At 38.3% G+C, this 22,378-nt stretch overlaps 2 protein-coding genes across 2 annotated transcripts in view; one reads left to right on the top strand and one right to left on the bottom strand.

The window, feature by feature from the left end:
* copb1 (COPI coat complex subunit beta 1) overlaps window positions 1–8,194 on the bottom strand; it is a 13,619-nt gene extending 5,425 nt beyond the window's left edge. Inside the window, exons 1-16 of the mRNA XM_046032973.1 lie at window positions 8,041–8,194; window positions 5,574–5,726; window positions 4,925–5,154; window positions 4,563–4,732; window positions 4,352–4,466; window positions 4,145–4,237; window positions 3,905–4,042; window positions 3,641–3,760; window positions 2,796–2,903; window positions 2,545–2,691; window positions 2,250–2,395; window positions 1,579–1,675; window positions 1,307–1,467; window positions 1,014–1,134; window positions 682–909; window positions 87–266 (exon numbers count right to left, since the gene is read on the bottom strand). Of these exons, the coding sequence (XP_045888929.1) occupies window positions 87–266; window positions 682–909; window positions 1,014–1,134; window positions 1,307–1,467; window positions 1,579–1,675; window positions 2,250–2,395; window positions 2,545–2,691; window positions 2,796–2,903; window positions 3,641–3,760; window positions 3,905–4,042; window positions 4,145–4,237; window positions 4,352–4,466; window positions 4,563–4,732; window positions 4,925–5,154; window positions 5,574–5,664 (2,145 nt within the window). The 5' untranslated portion in view covers window positions 5,665–5,726; window positions 8,041–8,194. The remainder of the gene's footprint in view (window positions 1–86; window positions 267–681; window positions 910–1,013; window positions 1,135–1,306; window positions 1,468–1,578; window positions 1,676–2,249; window positions 2,396–2,544; window positions 2,692–2,795; window positions 2,904–3,640; window positions 3,761–3,904; window positions 4,043–4,144; window positions 4,238–4,351; window positions 4,467–4,562; window positions 4,733–4,924; window positions 5,155–5,573; window positions 5,727–8,040) is intronic.
* Window positions 8,195–11,507: 3,313 nt separating this feature from the next.
* The window catches only part of pde3b (phosphodiesterase 3B), a 43,365-nt gene continuing 32,494 nt past the window's right edge, over window positions 11,508–22,378 (top strand). The window contains exon 1 of the mRNA XM_046032391.1: window positions 11,508–12,554. Coding sequence (XP_045888347.1) covers window positions 11,667–12,554 — 888 coding nt within the window. The 5' untranslated portion in view covers window positions 11,508–11,666. The remainder of the gene's footprint in view (window positions 12,555–22,378) is intronic.

Here is a 22,378-nt window from a genome sequence, read left to right as displayed (position 1 = left end):
AAAATCTAACCTAATTTCTTAGGTTCTTAAGAGTTAATATTTCTAGTCTTCCACAGTAGTGCTTTTATCAATGCAATTTGGTGTACCTTGTTGAGTTTTGAAGCCAGGGGATCAGCAGCCTCCTTCCTCTGAGTGTTGCCCATAGCGGCCAGCAGACTGAGCTGGAACTGGTCCTCCTTAGAAGCCATTTCGTTTTTGGCTGTCAACTGCATGAAGGAGATTGGGTCGTCTGCCTGCACCGTTACATTCCGTTTCTCAGACTCTTTCTGTGGTCAGAATAAGAAACAGATGTGGTTATTTTAAAATACCTACAATAGTAAGCCAAGATGTTAAAACAAATGGGTAACAAAGAGAAATTAAATAAAATCAAGGAACATTCAGAGCCAAGAGTGGCTGTTATGCAGACTCAACACAGAATTTGCCGCGACAATGTTCCTGTCAAGAGAAACCAGGACCCTCATATATCAGTGTTGCATAGTAAGATAATACAAAAATTTAAGGTAATACAAAAAACGAAACTTGATCGGCTTATTAACAGTTATTACATGTTCTACAAATGCTAATGTGCATTTGCAATCTTAATAAACAAGGTCTGAGTTCAAAAATATGCAATTAACACCAAAAAGGTGTGCCTAACTGTCACAAGGTTAAGAACAGAGCTTAGCCCTAAACTGTCATTACCTTCTGTGACAGCTTCTCTTCTTCCAGTCTGACAGTTAGCATATGTGACAGCGATTTGCGGCACTCCTTGTTAAAAATGTTGTTCATCAGTGGTGAGCACTCTGACAGGACCTTGAGGCACAGCGAGATGCGGTCTACATCATCGTCTGTAATTGGCTTCTTGGGCAGAGAGGACTTTCCCAGGTGCAACACAGTGACCATGATCAGCATGGCCTCCGCAACGAAGGACTGAGAGAGGCAGCAAGGCAGCAGGGATTAGAAAATCAGGCAGTTGCTTTAATGACTTTTACTAAGGTGTTGCCTTTTAGTGGTGTGAAGAGAGGACAACTCACATTTTGTTTCTTTTTGTCTTCAACAATAGCAACATAGCGCAACGCCACTTTGGTCAGTGTGGTGGCCAGGGAAGCTGCCACGTAGAAGTCTCCATCCATCAGGAAGCCTCTGAGTGGAGGTCTAGAACAAAAAAATCAGTGTTTGTGTTTAGTGAGTTAGGTGGCAAGATGACCAAACTCCACACAGTCAATGGAATATTACAGGCAAATAATGACTCCCCCCTCCCTCCCGCACACACACACACACACACACACACACACACACACACACACACACACAGTGCAATCTTTACCTATCTTCTTCTTTCTTCGAAGGCCTAGAGGAGCTGAGGGCACTCTGTGTCACGTACGTGCCCATCTCTGTCACCAGCTTCTGGGCTGGAGCTGCACTCACTTCATCTTCTGCTTTCACCTCTCCTGTCTCTTTCTTTATCTCATTGTCTACAATCGGGATCTGTCCAAGTAAGAGACAGAGGTAGGATATTTGTGACAATTTCAATATAGTTTGGGACTGTAGGAGAAGGTTGTGTTACATTCAATTTCGGTCAATAATGGACAAACATACCTCTCCCAAGGACCTGCGTACTTCAGTCATCACACTCTGGATGTCTTCCTTGGTGCTGCAGTATTCTCCTAAGATCCACAATGCTCCCCTGTAGATCCTGAAATGTGGCAATGGTGGCAAAGGTCATGAACACATGCATACTCCTGTACTGATACACAACCCAGCCCAAGTAACAAAACTCAGCCATGTCTATAAAACAGCCGAGAAACATGACAGAGAAAAACTTCACGACTCTCAGAATACAGTTTAAATGGTTTATTTTAAGTTTTAAAGAGCAATTGCCATAAATCAGACCACAATTATTCCCTGTGTAAGGCAACCAGCTGCTAAAACACGAAACTGTCACCCTGTTTTGCACATTTTCTATTTCACAGGTGGTGAATTATTAACTACTGAAATGTGTCAGCCTATTCATTCTGATAAAAGCAAGTGCCCAACAGACAATGCAGTACTTTCACATTGACAATTCAGCTTCTATTTGACTTACAAGACTGAATAAATGATGATGTACTTAAAGGAAAAGTGTGTAGGATTTAGTGACATCTTGCGGTGAGGTTGCAAATTGCAACCAACTGATAAGCCTTCCCCTCACCCCACTGTTCCAAGCATATAGGAGAAAGACAATAATATAATAGCATAATATTCAATGCAGTGTGCCTATTAAGCCTTACTTGACAGTTTTGATGGCGTGAAAGACTTCCAGCATCTTCTCGATGACGAGGGGTCTCAAGTTGTCAAATCTCTGAATGGCCTCCCGTACGAACTCCAGCACATCAGCAGCAGCTGCCTCATTAGTGTCACTTAAGAATTCCATCAACTGTAAATCACATCAACACACAAAAAAGTCTTACTTTATTCTTATTATATATGTAAAAACCACCATTTGGGTCTTCTCAAAAAGCTATGAAATATAACAAAAATCAAGAGCATCTTCTTTTTGATGTGCTGAAATAATAAGAAACTCACCACAGGTATGACGTTGGCCGCCATGTCAGGGAAGCGCACACTGCAAGAGTGGAGAGTGCGCACCAACAGCTGCCTATACTTATCAGTGTCTTCATGTTCCGTTACGTTGTTTGTCTTAATCACCTCTTTCTTCAAAACAATGACCAACTGGGAAAAATACATGTCAATATATTTTCAGTATATTGCCCTTTATCCATGCTTGGACATGGAAACAAAACAACAAAAATCATGGGACTGTGAATGCAACTGACCTCTTCTACATTGCGAGATGAAACAAGGTCCAGTGCAAGCTGCAAGGTCTTCTTTCTGACTTCCAGGTCTGGAGTGCTGAGAACTCGCAGGATGTCCATCACAAGGTCCTGGAAAAAACAAAGCATCCAAATAAAGTGTTAACACAGTGTATATATTTGCTTTTGACATCTTCCTGATGTTTTCTGCTGTTTTTGACTCTATAGACTTGAGAACTTAATTCTGTATATTTTCTTATACATTTTGTTATGGACACAAAGGATAACATACTAAATACTACTACTAACAAGTTTAATGGGTATGTTTTTTTGTATTTTCAGTAGGACTTACATTTTTGGTTAATGTTGTTTTTTATAAGAAACCTTTTGACATAAAAGGTTTTTGTTGTTTTTGTTAAAAAAAACACAATCTTGGGCTGGGCAATAAAACAATAATTACTGCGATAATATTTTCCTCACTTAATATTTCTATTGAGATTTTTATTTAATTGAGGAAAAGGCACTGAAAAAAAGACTATAGATGAAAAAGATTTTACTCATGCATATTTGACTAAATTAATGTTCTACCTCAGATTTGTGAAACGATCCACTGTTTGGCAAATGTTTGTCATGTTTTAACCATAAAGAATATTTTAAAACCACAATTAGCCATCTGGTTTCTTCAGCTTTCACTCAGGAGCAAAAATGAGCCTTTAAACTTAAAATGCTTAAAAAAAATAATAAAAAATAGATTTGACAATTGTCCTGATAATTATTGACATCGATTGATATTATAATATATTTTATCACATTTATATTTTATTTGTATCACCCAGCCCTACCACAACCACAACCATAATTCAGCATACCTGGAGTACACGCTCGTGAGTTGGATGCTCCTTCAGTTCAATCAGACGATCAAGCACAATCAGCTTCACATTGTTGTCGCTCTCCTTGATGATCAAATCAATGTAGCACTGGGCAGCAGCCTGGAGTCCAAAAGAGCACGGAATTCATGAGAGATTGTACTAGACCAAAGACATCACTGCTATTGGGTCAAGTGTAGTACAGTATCCTTACCATAAACAGTATAGAACATACACAACATCACTGACAAAACCCTGGTGATGTACCTTAATGGCTGTGGGAGCACTGGAGAGGGTCACAAGAGTGCCAGCAGCCTCATACTTAACAGCCGGACTGGAGGACTGCAGCAGGTTGTAGATGCAACGGATAAACCTGGCGCGCTCAGAGGGGTTAGCATGGCAAACCTAACAGACAGAGAACAAAAACAGCAAGAGCTCAGAGCAGCTCTTCTGGGCGTATGCTGTTGCTACAACACCTAAATGAGACTAATAAAGGGCTTGACTCACTTTGTAAATCAGCTCCACAATGACCAGCTGGAGAATGTCGCCGAAAGTGTGAACTTGGTCAATACATGTGCTGAGGTAGTCCAGAGCTCGATCCTGTGAGATGGTGAATATGTCAATGACATGATGTTAAGTTAGGCCTTTGAGATACTGTAGGTCTAATGGAACACAACAGTATGCACAGTAAGAAAAGGGTGATATGCTACAGACCTGATCTGCATGAATCAGCATCATGAAGGCATTTCTCTTACAGCTGGCATCTTTCTCATTGACAAGAAAATCATGGATCAACTCCGGAGCATCTGGGATAAGATGCTCAAAGTTCCTAAAACAAAAAATATCATCGGTTGATTGTTGTTCACTGATGAATGGGGGACTAAATGTGTATATGACTGAACATAAAATCTTGAACAGTTTGTACCTGTAGATGGTGTAAATGGCTAGGACAGCATTGCGGCGCACATAACTGTGACGGTGCTCCAGGCAGGCCCGGATCGCTGGCATGAGAGGCTCAAGCAACTCGGACTCCTTCAGCTTGCACAGGAAACGCAGAGTGGAGCCACGGATGAACTCATTGGGATGCTGCAGGTCCTGAAATTCAAAGAAAGATTTCACATGATGATTGCTGAATGATTTTTTAACAAACTTATAAAAAATTAAACCAATATATTCTTGCCAAGTTAATAAATCAATAGCTATATTAATATTACATTATAGATTAAGTAAGAAGACAATTCAGCTCTTGGACCACAAATTACACTGTTACTGTGTCAGTTAGCTTACCTTTCTGTATGCGTCACAGACCAGGATCATCTCCTGAAGCAGCTTGCCATCTGGGGTTGTTTTGGGAACAATCTCCCAGAAAACCAGCAGCAGCTTTTTGATGGTGTGGTCTTGAAGTGGCAGCACGAAGCGGATTATGGTCATCAACAGTCCTGGTAACTTCTCGCCATTCAGGATCATGATAATGACCTTCTTCAGGGCTTCAGTCTTTGCCTTGATCTCCCCCTTTTCTGTAAAAAAAAAAAAAGAAAAGGGAAAAAAGTTTAAGAGATTACTATTATTATTATTATTACTAGTATGAATGTGATCATAATTGCCTTAATGATTCATTCTTAAGAATTTTCACCTTAAACTTTTTTTTTGAAAGAATAAGTTGAATCATTTGTTTTTCACTGAGAATATTACGTGATTTGTATTGGGAGCAATAAACATTTTAGCCAGCTGCCAAGTAAAACAAACACTGGATGCAGCTTTTCTGGTTAAACCAAAGACCTCAGCGTCAACCGTTTTCACCACCAATTAAATTCCAATCACCTCCATTTGTACATTTGTATAGAAACAGAGAAATAAGTTTTAGAAATAAATACCTACCCTCTGCATTGTTTATAAATCTGTTTGTAGCATAACTTTGCAAGTTAAGAATAGTTACCTAGATCGGCTTTAAGGCTGACTTCAGAAGGGGGCTCTGAATCAGATGTAACATTGATCAGAGTGTAACAAACGTTCTCTGCAGCTGTCATTCTGCTGGTGGGCTTGTGTTAGTTTAGAAGAATCCCAATGAATGTCGCTCAATGGATAATACCTATGTGAAACAGAAAAATTGTATATTTAGTAAATGGTAGAGAAAACATTTACAAAGACACAGTATAAACAATATAAAAACAGCAATGGTGGGATATATAACTACAAAGATGTCCACATAGACAGAACAAAATCTGCAGAAACATATAAATATGATGAAACTACTGTACAGCATCATGTGTATAAAACAGAATATAGCACTGCGGGTCATATTTCATTTCCTTCGCAGCAGCCAAAGAAGGCATGGCAAACCTTATGCGGTATGGGACTGGAAAACTTTTGCGCTTTTAAAAACCCAGAACAGTCACCCAGGTGTAAATCACAGGGCTTACATTTAGTGGAAATAAATGCTCTATTATGCTCATAAACAGAGCTAAATCGCTAAAACGCATGTTATTCCAAATATAACAATTTCTTATTTACTTTAATTAATCTGCAATGTTACCTTCCAGAGTCCTTTGAAAGAAATACATATCAGAAAATTGGAAACCTTAAGTAGTTGTGAAAGGGTGTTCCCCCTGCCATAGACTTGTGACCTGACCTGGGTGATTTTCTGCATGGGACTCAAAGCATGCTGGGATCAGGGCTGGGCAAATCGGGATCTGCTTCAGACCATCTATAACCTTGACCAGAAAAGCCTACAAAGTGATTATTTAAAGTGATCAGGCATTTGTTTCAGAGGCAAGTATGTAATCCCTGTAAAACTCTTTCAGGAAAAAATTCTGCAACAGATAATCCCACACAATATAAAGCCGTAAACACAATGGGTTATCTCAGGCCCGATAATAATAGTAAGTCTTAAATCAAACACACAGTTCCTGGAATCAACATCGCCAAACACATAAAAAAAAGTTCATCAGTGTTACAATGTGTTGAATTCTGACTTACGCTCACAACATAGTATAGTTATGCTATAGCATATTATTTAAAGAAAAGGTGACAGTGCTGTATACAGTAACTCATTCTCGAAATAAAAATGTAGATGTTAACACTTGAGAAAACATATTCATGACAACAACAGTTTGTGTTTTAAAAGGTTACATTTTTAAATAAAACAGCATCATCTGAATATGAAGCGTGAGTGTCAAAAAAAAAAAATGTGTTGAGCTGTTGTGGAGGAATCACAACAAAGAAAATTTTTCACTAAACTAAATTTTTAACTGTGGAAGATACTCACTTGATTTGCCCAACGCAGACAGGCTTATGTCCTGAAATATTGTCAACAGAACTTCTAAACAAACTAACACCCTGACCAAAAGAATTCTATTATGAACACTTAAAAGCATCTACTAAATGGCTCGCTTGTTTGATTAATGTATTGCGTTATTAGTTATTCTTGTAGAGCAATTGCTCACAAGAACAACATGCTGCATCGCATAGCTGGATTATGTCTGCGTTTGTGTTGCATCAGACAAAGAATCCTATTAATAAAGGCCTGGTCAATCAGGTTAATAGATGAAAATTAAACAGCCTGTCTGCATTAAGGATGTAAACATGACTTGCTTCTCGAAATGCCGGTAGGCAACTGGGCATGTATCTATCTTATCTTTGTAGCAGTGACAAATAGAACTGCAATTAATTAATTTTAAATACAAGCTGATTAGTAGATCACCTGTATGACGCAGGTCCCAGCGAACGCAAGCAAAACAGACAGGTAAGTTATGTAAATTATAAAAGTTTAAAATGGATTTGGTAATGTGAAAAATACAAATATCTGTGGGAAACTAAGTTACCTGGTTTGTTTTGTTGACTAAGTGTGTCTATAACAAAAGAAGGAGCTCAATTACTGCGGAGCTGTCTTTGAACAGATTTACAGTTAACTTAGCTATATTACTCACGTTTACATGGTTCTGAAATCTTCCTGCCTTTTTTGCTGCTTTTCTAGTGTAGATTACTAATCTCACGCTGTCATCAAAACACAGGGAAGAGCAGTGTGACAGCAAAAACAGCTTTATAGTGTAAATGTTACGTTAGGATAATTAGGCAAGTCAAAGAAAGTGTGACACGCATCGTTAAAACCCTCATACAACACTGAAGCAAACTGACTAATGCTACTATTGTGGCGTTAGCTCACAACTGTGCAATAAAACACCAATAAAATGCAAGCATAAATTAGTTAGTTGACCATTCAATCAGTAACATTAAGTTAAAACATATGATCAATTGCTAACGAGAGATCGTTAGCTAACGCCAGCATAGCTTCTGCACAGGCTAGCAATGAAATGGAGGACATTATCATTAGCTAACGTTAACGGTCTTAACAGTTACCACGGGTCAGGAAGGAAGACATAGCTCACGTTGGTTAAGTAACCTACCTAATAGCAACACTGTTACCCTCCGAAGTGGCCTCTGATATCCAGTTTTGGATATTTACATCTGTAAAAAGAATCTCTGGGTTTCCCTTTGACGAGCTGTGTCTTCTGTTTCCACTACTTCCTAGTGACGTGGAAGATTACTTTCTGAGCCACATCACTGCTACGGTGCGCCGGAAGGTTCAAACTCGAGAGCAATGACGGTCAACACGAAAATGACAGGATTTCCATTCAAAAAACAGACCACCACTGTTGTTATATTGGACATTTTATATTTGCATAATACATAATGTATAATAACAATGTATATGTTTGTGTGTATGCCATCTGTGAATTTAAGGACCCCATCAATATGAAGCAAGATTGTCCAGATTCCCTGTGAATTCTGACTCCATTTTCAATCCTTTTGATCCCCCACCCTCAAGATGAACTGGAAAAGAAAAATACATCTGGGTAGCTGTGTGACTGTGACTCTGACAGACTGAAATATTGGTGTTTTTCGTAGAATTTTCACAATAAAGCTGATTAAGACTTAATAAATGCCACATGATCATTGTAACATTTATGTATTTATTGTAAACATTTCATTAAAGAGACAAAATATAAATTCAAAAACACAACTACAAATTATAATGTTGGACATAATCATCTATTATAGTTAAGTACTCAGTATCAGTTGTTTTGGAGAGTGTCCAACATTTTCACAGTGACTAACAACTTCCACTTCAAATTGTAACTGTAAATTGGTAGTCTTCTTCAAACACTGCCCCTTTATCACAAACAAATCATTTAAAATGTGATGTAAACCAACCCCACACATAAATTAACTTCAAAATGTAATTATTTTACATATTTAAATGGTATGCAGCACCCTCCAGTGGAAGCTTAGCTTAGCAATCAGCTTACTTACCAATATACAGCAATGCAACAACCATGACCAAAGGCCCCTGAGCACACAGCATAAATATCACTGGAATAGCTTCTGAATGTTTAGCTTCCAAAACTGAAAGTGATTCTTACAGCAAACCTGATAAAACTGCACAGAAAGACTGTTAACTTTTAAACTGAAAATATAAAGGGATAAGATAAGTTTATAGTTAATATAATATTTGATATTAATACTGATATGATACTTATTTAAAAAGCCATAACCAACAATCAATTTACCCCAATAATACGTTTTTTCAGTGCAAACTACATTGACCATGTTCATCATAATGCAAGGAAATGTCCCCCTGTGGAGCTGTGTGGTCCCGTAATGTGTATAATAGTTTATTTGAGCAACATGGAGTTCAATGGCACAGAGGCATAAGGTACATCAGGCTGTCACACAAACCATACTCATTAGTAGATTAAATTAATTGATGGTTTTGGTGTCTGCCAAATGCTAATGAACAATGGCTGCACATGTACTTCAATTCTAGATGCTTACTATTAAAATTGTTGTTTATTATAGGATTTTCAGATAGTTCAGATTTCCTGAAAGGAAGAAACATGTAAAAGGATACTGATGGACAATTTCATAAAATAATAGCACATAAAAAGTTATGGTCATGGTGGTGTGCAGATATAAAGCAGTGACTTTAGCCCACCTCAAGATCTCCCAACTGTAACACTATCATAATGGTTACGGAACTAAAGGAGAGGCACAATACACATATTTACACAAGTTTACTTAGTGTTAAAGCGTAGCATTGATAAAGACAAAAAAACTGGGGGAACAAAAATCATATTTTATGCCATTAAATGTAGACATCAATGTCAAGATACAACACTAAAACCTAAATGGGAGTATACACTTCAAATTACTGTTTCATCAGGCATTTACTTTTTAAAGACATGTCAAGTGCCACCACTGAATATACAGTCTATGGGTGACACACATTTAGTGACATGGGTTCATAAAATTTTTATTTTAGATATTACATCCAAGGTAGCTTTTCATGGATGTGAATCCATATAAATCAGGAAGTGTGCGGTCCAAATGGTAAACCCAGTGTCTATCATGACCTATTATAACTGGGCCCAATTTAAGCAAACTGAAAACCTTTATATTTTCTCTGACTTTATCGATTATCAGGCCATTATTAGTTGCGGTTTGTGTCTGTGACGTAGATTCAGGGTTTGTCAGTTTATTGTGGAGGGTTAGTGTTTTCTCTCTTTTCTTTTGTTGCTGTTTGTCCTTGCATTTTATTCTTGTGTACGTTAGTTGTTGCTGTACATGCATTTAAGTGTAAAGCACACTGAGTTTTTCTGTGATGAAATGTGCCATTTATTGATAAAACTGCCTCGCCTTTCCATAGACTTTTCACAGTAGACATTTTATCAGGTGTAGTTAATTACATTAAAGATGGATCAGTTTTATTACGGGGGTTCACTACGCATGCACAATGCAAGGCGTCTTGGCAAACTAAATGTTATGCAGTAATTCTTACACCTGTGCCTTTCCTGATGTGGAAAAGGTCTATGTGGCAGCTCCAATTTTAGTCTGTAACTTCTTTCTTCTGGTGTTGTGACTTGTTAAAGTTTATACGACTGGACTGGACAATACAAAACTAACAGAATGTTATGTGAAAATGTGGGTAAGAACTTGTTTGCTTAAGTTGGCAGTTTTCATGGAACACGTATGAATATTATCTTCAATTCTAAGAGTTTAAAGTGTTCTTCGTGAACATGCTAACATTATGTTCTGTTTAAGATGTCAACAAGCTAGCTTACGTTTGTGGAAAGTATCTGTGTATATAGCTAGGTAGCTAGCTAACGAATCCAATGGGTCCTTTTTTTATAACCAATCATGACCAATGACTTTGACTGTGCCAAATATGTAAAACGATATTTATTAGATATCATACCAGCTTGTCTAGCCTGTCAGAGTGTTGATCTGGTCAATTGAATCGACAATCCACTTGGCAAGTTCAAGGCAGGCGAACCAAGCGAACCCAGAGCAGCATGATGCAGCGACACGCAGTGGCAACACTTCGACCGAAAGGCCAATATATTTTAAAATGGTAAAAGATTGCTTTAATTATACAGTTAATTAGACTCTGGCCAAGCAAATTTAAATTCTATGCGTAGATGAGAAACTGGGTCATGAGAAGTTATTGACACTTGTAACAAACTCTGCGACTGTTGACTCAAATCACATATTATTTTATCTCCATTTAAATTGTGATATTCAAATTGTGTACAGGTGAAATCAAGTCTAAAAACACTATGTTTTAAATCAATATTAACACATAATACCCTACATAAAGACTGTACCTGAAACAAGTACACTTGTCGGATTGGAACAGATGTAACGTTAAGTTTCAGGGATAGTTTCTTTATTTAATGAGAATTTAAAAGAAAAGAAAATTAACTGCAGCCTCAGAGTTTATTGATTGTATTATATTAGATTACTGATGCAGCTCAGGATTGGTTCAGCGCTCCACAGTACAAAGTTGTGGCCTCTAGGCGGCGACAGAGAGCCCCATTTCTGTAAAAACAACATCTCACCTTCTTTCTTTAGTCCAAGTGCTGGAGCACGTTTGAGTGATCATGGAGTACATTTACTGTCATGTAGTTCAGCGTTAATACGGCGTGAATATCATAAGAGGGGGACTTCTGCGTGGATACGAGGAGCCACAGTCATGGCTGCACGGGAGGAAGGAGAGGTTTTGCACAGTAAAATAAGGCACCACGACGGAGCTGGAAGTGTAAACAGCTCCGAGGGCTTCAGGAACGGCTATGTGAAGAGCTGCGTCACCCCTCTCAAAGAGGACCATCAGAGGGGATTTTTGTTTAACGTGTGCAGGTTTTGCAACGAAGACGTACTCAATTCCAAATTGTTAAAGGTCTCAGCTCTCTACGTCGGCGCGTTTGTAATCTTCGCGCTTTCTTTCCTCATTTCTAGGAGCTTGCAAAGTGACTCGCTGTGGGATTTGCGGACTTTTTTGTCGGCTTTCTCCCAGTCCATCAGCCCTTTATTCAGCATAGGATGTGCTTTCTTCTTTCTAACGTTTTACCTGAGGAGGAAAAAGAGGGAGAGCAGTAAATGTTGGCTCGTGTCACTGCCAGCATCGTGTTACCTCGGGGATTTTTTGGTTTTGCGGTTTCTGCAATGGGGAGAGGACCAGCACCAGATGCAAATGGTGGGCAGGTTGTTATTCGTGTTGGGATGTGTGGGTCTCCTCACGCTGATCCCCACTCTCAAACTCAAACACAGTGTTCTCATACTGGTTTTCGCCAGCGTTGTGTGGCTGGTCTCTTTTACAAGTTTGAGCGGTTTGCCTGCACTGCTCAGACCGCTCTTCGCCTGCTTTGCGGGGGTTTCTGGCTCCCTGTTGGGGCTCTGTTTTGACCATTACTACCCGTCGAGGGAAGCACCGAGTGGGATTTCCACCGCGGAGGAAAAGGTGCCTGTGATCAGACCTAGGAGAAGGTCCAGTTGTGTTTCACTGGGGGAAACGTCGACAAGCTATTATGGCAGTTGTAAAATGCCTCGCAGACCTTCGTTGCCCTGTATATCCAGAGAACAGGTAGGTCTTCCCCCTGCAGGACCACTGTTGTGTTTAGTTCAAAAGTAGGCCCACTGATCCTCCACAGCCACCCCGAGTGCACATGTGCACCAGAAGAGGAAAACACCCAGTCTCATGTCATGAAAATGCAAATCAGTCTACTGACATGCAGAAGAAACATTCCCTCACATAACAAAAGCAGTTAGGCTGTTTAATCAAGTAATCAGCCTAATGTGATATATTCAATAAGTAAATGGCTTTTAGTTAAGGAAAACATTTTCTGCTAAAAAACAAACATTGTATTGTGAATGATTTAACTAGGTCATCACAGACTCTTTCAGTTTGCAGACAATTACATATAAACATTATTTTTTGCAGTGTTATTATACAGGCCCTACATGTGTTAGAAATATCAAGCAAGGGCTCTGTCCAAATAAACATTTTTCAAATTGAAATTATAGCATTTCAGTCAAAGTGAAAACGTGTTTTACAGCCTATAATATTTACATTTTAAATATCTATATTCAACATGCCATGTTGTGTGCAGTCTACCTGCTAACAGCACTTCTTGCCATCACGCCATCATTAATGTTTGTCTACATTGTGTTGGGAATATTTTCATTAAAAAAGTAAATCTACCAAATAATCAGTCACTTGTGAGGGGCTATCTACATCATGCTGCGGGGATAACAACACAACCATCAGCATAGCAAGAGATTTGGCCTAAAGTCCCATCTGACTGTAGCAGTCAACAAAACAAAATTATGTTGAGCTCACACTGGGATTATTCAGTGTCTACAGTCCACATTCAGCGTGTGTTTCTTTTCCTTTTTGTTTACTTGTATACACAAGCCCATTCAAGCTGTAGAAAACCAGTCTGTTTACATAGAGTAGCTAACAGGTCCACTGCAAAGTGATGCTCCTTTCTGCTTTGCAACAGTTTTGTAAACCAATACACCTATATCGAGTGATGTCCATATAAAATAAAGGCTATCATGTGGCATGCATTATGTTGTGGACAAAAAAAAAACTGATGCAAGCTGTTGTTGTAATGTGTGTAGACAATTGCCAACCTTATTGTCAGTATTATAGTGGTGTCTAGTAGTTTATTTAAAAACAACACATTATGTTATTTAGTGGATACCAAACCATCAGCTCACACGCATTGTTTTTGCGTCCTTCGACCTTTGTTAGAAGTGATAAGAGAACTAAAAATGTATATCCAGTTTGTCTCAGTTGTGCCATTTCCAGGAGTTGTTTTTCACTTCATTGTGTTTTAGACTATTAGCAGATTAGCAGTCACATTGAGTTAGGCCTTAAACAGTGCATGGAAACTAAGAGAAAAAACATTCATTCAAGTATGAATATGACCACAGGCTTTAAGAACGTTATTTGACTACATCATTTCACCTTTTGCTTTTCCTATGTGATACAGAAACAGAATGGACTTTATGTGTGGAAATTAGCAAGAAGCAAACAATGACATATCTTTTTTTTTTTTAAGGCAAGCTTTGTGATGGGGGCCTCAGATCCAGCTAAATCCAAATTGAGATGTTGAAACCACAGACTTGATTTTTGCCTAAAATATGTTTCTCCAACCTTATTTGCTGAAAATGTGTAATATAGTTAAAAATAAATAAATAAATAAAGAGCTCAGGAAATTTTATAAAGTGGTACATTTTCTTATGAGAACATTCCCATTTGACACAATCGACATCCATTGTAGTTAGTTACTTGACTTGCAACTTAAAATGTACTTCAGAGTTGACATATTCAGGGGCTGGAGCTTCACCTGAAACTGACTAATGTCTGGAGTACAAGTGAATTGCTCTCCCTTTTTGTGTCAGTTAGTTTTCCAGTGTCTTTGTAGGTAGGTATATACAGCACATGCTACACTTAAAGTACTACACCATATCATTCTCAGTTGGAAAGTTGAAACAGGACATTGCTTCTGTTTTTGATTAAACAAACCATGTATTTTTTAACTGGTAATCATTTCTTAAATTGCTACATCAATTGTTCAGTTACCATTGCCATCCAGATTATATAAACCCTCTTTTATACTGTGTGAAATTGCAAAAACATAAATTGGAAAATGTGTGAAAAGAACAAAAGGTGGTGGATAAGAGGTTAGTGATTGTGTGTTGTGCTATTTTATCAGCTGAATATCTAATGTACATCCATTGAGTAAAAAGATAAATGGCAGGCCTGCGTCCTCATCCCTCTGTCCTTTTAAAAAAATGTATTTGGGTGCCTCTCTGCCAGTAAACATTTATGTCAAAGTCAAGTTTTTCTTAGTGAGTGAAAGGGACAAACTAAATACACTCCATAACATTACAGTTTGTGTGGCTTTCCTCTGGGAAATGCCAGACAGGTGAATTAAAGTCTGAATCGTCCGTTAGTTGTAAATGTTGTGGTTAGTGTGTCCGTAGGTGTCAGCCCTATGATGCAGCTTACTGGCAACCTGTGTGAGGTGTTGTGCTCACTGCATGCTGGGATAGATCACACTCACTGCGATAATGTGATGGCCTACAATATTAGCTGTGTAGCCCATAACGTAGGAAAGAGCTGTTGTAGATGTTCCCGTATGTTAAAAAAGTTGTTTTCTTGTCAAGTGTTTTAAAAAATTTAGCTACTGAAGGCACCAACCTTTTCCTTTCCTGGGTTTGATTATCAGGAAATATAGTCAGTGAAGAACTGTAAAGCACAAGAAATCATCTTTTGTGATCTAACGTCTCTATTTATAAATGAGTGATTTTATTGAAGAAGAAAAAAAAACGGATGGCGAAAAGAGGCACAAAGGAGTCACTCAGGGTTCACTAGTGATGTCACAAGTCTTCTTCGTCTTCACACATTTTACACACAAAACAGTCAACCCCACCTTTCTGCTATCTGAGAGGCTCATTAGTTTTCTGTCTTTCATCTGCAAAGAGGCAGGTTGTTTTTTATTAGCAGCAGCATATGGTTTTATATACTTAAAGTTCATAAACACCATGAAAGAACAGTTGTTTAGAGTTTTGGCGTCATGTAGATGAAAGTGAAGGTGTTTTTGTCAGGATAATGGACACAAATGTGTCTTGAAACAAAGTAAACATGGAAAATGCTTGTTTTTAAAAAAAATGAATAAATAACGGTCACGTACTTGTTAAAATCATGTAACAGAACACCCCCCAACAAAATATCCTGTCAGTTTAACCAACGTTTGTGCGGATTATAGATTACACTGCAGTTAACTACAGCAGCAGTACTTTTGCTTGACGCTGTATAACTAACAGAGAACTCTAACTGGTGAAATCCCCTTATATTAACTATATCAGTTCCATCCATGGATATTTTTTTTATCATCATTGTCAGTTGGAAATAAGAAAAGTTGAGGTTTTGAGACTCAACAATGCACTGTTGCATTGCACTGGTTGCTCTGTCAGGAGCTGTAGCAAAATGAGATGGATGCGTTAATTTTTTCTATAACCTATTCTATTTACCTATCATGAGAATCCTTTTGACATTTTACATTCATGTTTGAACCATCCAATGTGCTTGTCATAATCACTCCATTAATGTGGATGCACATACTGTTTTGCAAGTCGACACCATCATGAGAGTCACCAGGGTGAGAGATGTGCCACCACACACCTGCTACGTATGTGCCAATTAAAATATTTTGCTTGTTTTTATTTGTTAGGCTTCATTTGTCATGTGCACGAGAGAAATTAGTAAATTCATTCTGTTGTTTCAAATTAAGGACACGGGTATGAATTACAAACTAAACGAAAACATTCAAGGTTTCAGATGTTCTGTCACAGCAATTTCTTCACCCACCAGAAGTAATTTGCTACAGAACCCAGAGCCACCTAAAGGTATTATCTGGTCATCTCTCTTATGTTTCGACAGAGGCTACTGCTATTGTTGTTGTTAAAGGTACACTGAGGAGTTTTTGGCCACTAGTGGTACTGTAGAGCAACACTTTGATTAAAATGAACGAGAATGTTATTTGTCTTTGACATTCTAACAGCATGCACACAAGGCTGCACATGCCAAAATTAATTAGCGGTTATGCTAAAAAAGGCTAATTAAACTCCTGCTTTTAATGTTCCTAGGACATTATAGTTGCTAGCTTGACCTGCATGTCATATTGCCATAACAGTTATGTTTACCTCCGGACATTTCTGGCCTTTTTAAAATTAAAGTTAAAGTGGCTTTATGGCAAACCCAGTGGATTCATACTATTGAACATATTAACAGTTGGAGGTGGTCCTAAAAGTCAGTTATGTGCCAATACATCTTTTAGAGTGCCTGTCATGTGGAACTGTACAAGACCTCAAGCATTTCAAGAGTTTAATTTTAAGGTTTAAAAGTTTACAAATGAGGGCTACATGTAACAACAAATAGGCTACCACCACACTGTACATACTGCGTCATACATCACATACAAATTTAGAACACCTAATTCAAATTCAGCTGTGTGATGGCACACATTTCACCAGGGACTAGTCTGTATACCGTTTCAACACATTGATTTTTTTTAACACTAAGATGATGTAGGCCTAAGTAGCATTGTTAGGTACACACATACCAATCAAGCAAATGTTGCTAACTACTCTTAAGTTTTAGTTATTTTTAAAAATCTATTTTTTATAGGACAAGCTAAAACAAAAGATTTATTCGTTCACACCCTGTCACCATGGCTTTAAAAATGTGTTCTTTGTGTATTCTAAATTGTACTGTTCCACATGACAGTCATTATCTGTTTGAGATCTTAAAGAAGGAACCAAACAAAAATGAGAGTAACTGTTTAGGAAAAGATTGCTTTATTAGGTCAATTTCTTAGATTTCTTTGCTGGTACGCAATGTTATGTTAGTGATCGGTGGCGGTCTCTGTAGCTGAGCACATCTTTTTTTATTGTTGGTAGAATCGTTACATCTGCCAGACTGACTTGGAAGGAAATCTGCCATCTTAGTCGTCACTGTTATACACAATGTATTGAAACTGCTCATTTAGAATTCATGCAACGGGACAAAGGTTTCTGTCTCTGTAGAAAATTCAGTGCAACGCTATAAACACGTTTTCAGCAGTGTTGGAGATAGGATCATATTTTTCCCACTTGTCAGTTAGTGTTGATTTTTGCTCTGATAATTTCAAGTCTCAGTTTTGTGTTTTGCCACGGTAATGAAAACCTCTTTCACAACCAAAGCTTTATGGATTGACTGCAAATGCCAGGGGTCAGGCTCACAGAATCCTAGATTTGTTGAATTAACGGCGTTGCTCTATTGTGTTAAATTCTTCTTTAATCGGATGTCTAAATAAGTTAGTGAATTATGTAATTGTGACATTGTGAAGGAGCCTTTGTGTTTGCTCATTTTATTGCAAGTTTAGTCTTGTATTTTGAGACTGTCCAATAGTCACAAGGGTCACAAATGGAGACCCAGAATTTGGTTAACACTGTTTGCAAGGGACAAGTATATTTACAAATTTCAGGCTGCATATTTGGATATGTGTCCTTTTGAATCATTAATTTCAACTGACTGTTTTCCAAAACAACAATTTTATTTTCCAACCTGAATGGCAACTTGTTCTTCCTCAAAATGATGATCAGCATGTGTCTCTGAGACCCACTTAGTTTTTCTTTTTTGAGATGAAGAGAATAAAGTGGAGATAATATTTTTTAAGTAGGATTATTGTATTTGGGCTTTCATGGCAGAAATCTAAAAGCTCTACTTCACGAGTAAGACCTTTTGAGGCGGTGCTGGCAGTGCAATGTTGAATTCAAGGAGACGGTTCTTTTTGTATGGTTACCACTCCACGGGGGCAGGCAGGGGTAAATAATATACTTAACTAACCCCCCCATTCAGACAAGAACAGAGAAGCAGGCTGCTGAGAGAAAGGTTGGAAGGGAGAGCAGTGAAAACGCAGAGCTGCTCTCAGCTGTCACGTTCACTTGCTGTAAAGCCATGTGGAATGATATAACATTGACGTCACAACCCAGTGACGTACCACAGGGTGATTGCAAAGAAGAAAAAAAATGCCAAGTCTTATTAATCGCCCTGTAGAATATAGTGTCTGCCTCCAGCAGTGATGAGAAAGGGAGAAATTGTCCACCGTCAGACGGTGTGCATTAGGAGTCTTTAGGTAGAAACATTGCCACGGAGAATTTTACTCCAGACCACTTAGCTTATTCATGCAGAGAAGCAGACAAAGCAATAGGTGTTTTAAAATTTTTTGTATTTCAGAATAATGTTTTCCTAATTTATAATTCGATTTTCTTTGCTGATGGTATACAGCATTTTCAGGCTGGAACTATCAGCACAGTCTTTTAAGTGTATTAAACTAGTTATGTAATGTTCCCTTTGATTGAACAAATCCTCCCTCATCAGTATTATAGTAGTGTATAGAGAAAGTAATTTGTGTAAAATCTAATAGTAGATTTGTGGTGTATAAAAATGGGCTTGTTATGTGTCAGTCTAAATATAAAGGTATGTATAATAATAATGTGATTATTTTTTGTCAGTGGTCTAATGAGATAAAATCATGGCCAAATTAAATATGTACTGTTTATACTGTTTGCATTCTCAGCCTCTATCTGGATAGAGATGAAAGCCCCCATGCATTTAGTGAACCAACTTTGGTTCACTATCATCAAAACTAAACCACTGTCTGAAAGTGTGTTCAGTTGAAGACCAGGTGTGTGCAGATTTATTTTTCCTGTATACAGTGAATCCTCCACATGCTGGTCACGGCGTCTTTTTCAATCCACTATATAAAAACTTGAAATAAGTCCATCATGCTTTAAACAATTTAATGTATAAAAGATAATCAAATGAAACCTTATTGAGCATGCTGTGCCACTCTGGACCTCTTACGTGCTCAGGATATGTCATGAACACCACAATCTAATTTTGCATTGTTGCTCATCTTCTTTGTTGGCTTATTTAAAATTTCCAAATAAGATTAATTAAAAAGGCTAATAACCTTTTTGAGGTCAACCTAATTTTTTTTCTGTTTTATGTATTTTATAAAGCTTGAGTTGGTATTGACTGTAGCTCCTAAGACTTTGCTGACTGAGAAAAAGTGCATTGCCTTAAAATAAATATCATTAAATAGCTTTTGTGATCTGCAGTTAAAGGTTTTGTGTAAGTTTTTTACTTTATTTTAAGGAGACTTGATATTAACAATGTTCTGAACAATTTCTCTCAGTCCACTTGAAGGTAAAAGAGCTTGAAGGTAAAAGTCTTATGGGGCATCCGCAGTTTTATTTATAATACAGTAGTTGGATTTTGTTGGACCTCCAATCATTTTTAGATTCTAAATTATAATGAAAATATCGCCGTCTTCAGTGAAAGTGTTGTTGAGCTGATTATCATAATATAATTCTGTTTGATGAAATGTGACCTAAGCTGAGCTGTTGTTTTAACTGAAAGAGAATGACGTGTGAAGTTAACCTCTTTGTTTGGGAGCTTGTGTAACAGTTGCGACATCAAGACCAAGATGTCTTAATTTATTGCTTAGCAACTCCTCGTCGATGCCACAGGTAGCTTTGATAGTAGGTAAACATTTTATGAATGCCAAATCAAGAGCTGAATCAGCATTTATGAATGTTGCCTATACATGTTCAGATGTTTTTAATCCATATTTGAAATGTACAAAATAATGTTATTATTTTGGGTATTGTTGTTATTGGATCCGGATGAGCTTCCTTTAATTATATTTTCATCCCACTTTCTTTCAATGTCAGAACTTGTTTGCATAGTTGCTTTAATTTTTCACCGGCAACAGCAGGACCTGTAGAAAGGGTTAAGTTGAGCGAGGTACTGTGTGTTTGGCTGACTGCAGAGTGAAACAGGATGCAGCGACTGCATTGTCAGCCTGCTGGTGTGAGTGCAAACAGATGAGGAAATGCTGGAGCGGGTACTCCAAAACTCGGGTTACCCTGGAAACGGTTTGCGTCATGATCACTAGCAATTAGCTTGCAGCTCTTTAGTTTTCATGATAGGTCTACCAGAGCTTAGCCTAATGATTCATCAAAAGAGGGCTCACAGTATATTCACAGGTTTTTGTTTTGCTTCTTCCTTTAAATTTTTGTTGAAATAGTCTACAAATTACTATTATTTGAGGACATAGTTTGGGTTATGGCCTTTTTGACACTGTTTGGAGCTGCCTATAAAGAGCTGTGCAGCGTGTACCCTCTTTCTTATTTTTCTCTAATGAGCCTTGATGTGATGTCCTGACCTCGTCTATCTGCTTGCATTATTATCTGTACAAAGCTTATGCGTGGCTGAGTTTGTGTATTGTTGAGGCCCAGAATGTTGGACTGGAGAGGGGCATGCTGAGCCACTGCCATCAACTGAGTTTGGGCTAATTAGACCTATTTTTTTCTGCTAGTGTTGTCTCAGCTTCTCATACTTTTACTCTTTCCTCTACATGGAAAAAAAATGGCAAATGTGAAACAGCTAGATAAGATAAGTAATGACAAAATGTTCCCCAAGCTGCTGGCTCCATTTGCAACACAATCAAGCATTTTTAGTTTGGGAGTTTAGGAGACAGTGGAGACTTTTTTTGCGCGTCTCATCTCAAATGATTTTGATTACACCACTAGGTTCCAAACAATGCAAACATCTCAGGTGGCTGAGCTTTTAAGTTCAGGATGAGGTTGTTGAACCTTGCATGTGTTGACTGTTTGTTCAGTCCAGTGACGGGGTGAAAGTAGAGAGGAGAGAGAGCATGGTTAGGTTTAGTCGAGACACGGTATGGTTAATTTAGAGTGCTGTGACATCGATGGTGTGCGGCCATGCTTAAATCGTTGCTGTGGGAATTTAAGCATGGTGAAAGACAGGTGAGGGATGTGTTGAATTTACGTTTTATTTCAGTGACTACCTACCATAGATTTTACCAACTGTCTCCAGACGGCTTTATTGATATAACATAATCTTTTCCTTCAATGGCTTTTAAAGCTTTACATGAAAATTTGAAGGGATGGTTAGGCAAGAATGATTTATCTTTTTGTTGCACTGAAAATGCTTACAATTATCAATTTTGCTTTGCATTCTCATCAAAACATTACACAGCAATCTCACCAAAAATGTTACTCACTTTCTCCCTCTACTTTTCTCTCCCTCATTTTATTCTCTCTATCTCTGTTTCTCATTCTCTCTGAATTTCTTTCTGTCTCTCTCTCGCTCTCTCTCTCTCTGCGCCTCTTTTGAAAACGGTGTCAGCACTGCTGCTTTTACACCAAAAGGCTGTTGCTAAGTGACGGTTGACGTCAGCGGCAGCTACAGAGGAGGGCTTGTGTGTGTTTAGCAGCTGAGGGCAGATCCCACTGAAAAGGGCAAAACTGAGAAGCACTATTAGTCACTGCAGTGAAAACCCTAACTTCAACCAACAGGATCGCCATTTCCAATAACTGTGCAGAATTTATTCTGAATGACTTATGGTAAAAGTAAATCTTTCAAAGTGGAATGTTGAGGTTTAGGCAAAAGATTTTTGGAGAAACTGCTCCTGGCCAATCCCCACCCCCTTTTCTTCACTTTTTCTTTAGTCTGTCGCTGTCTCTTTTTCTTTCTCACTTTAACCCCCTTCTGCCCCTCCCCCAACACACACACACACACACACACACACACACACACACACACACACACACACACACACACACACACATACCCACATACCCTTCACATAATGTAAGTGAGATTTTGAAGATAGATTCTGAAATTCTCTGAGCTTTAGTGTGATATCTCCCCCATCCGGCCAAGGTTGCTCTTGATCTGCGCGCCATTGTTCAGTGTAATCAATTCCCTGGGGACCTGTATCATCCTCTAACTCTCCACCACTACAGGCCCCCCCCCCCCCC

Source organism: Micropterus dolomieu, linkage group LG20 (genome assembly GCF_021292245.1).
Source record: "Micropterus dolomieu isolate WLL.071019.BEF.003 ecotype Adirondacks linkage group LG20, ASM2129224v1, whole genome shotgun sequence".
Classification (NCBI taxonomy): Eukaryota; Metazoa; Chordata; class Actinopteri; order Centrarchiformes; family Centrarchidae; genus Micropterus; species Micropterus dolomieu.
The sequence above is the reverse complement of the archived record's forward strand: the minus strand, read 5'-3'. Positions and strand labels throughout refer to the sequence as shown.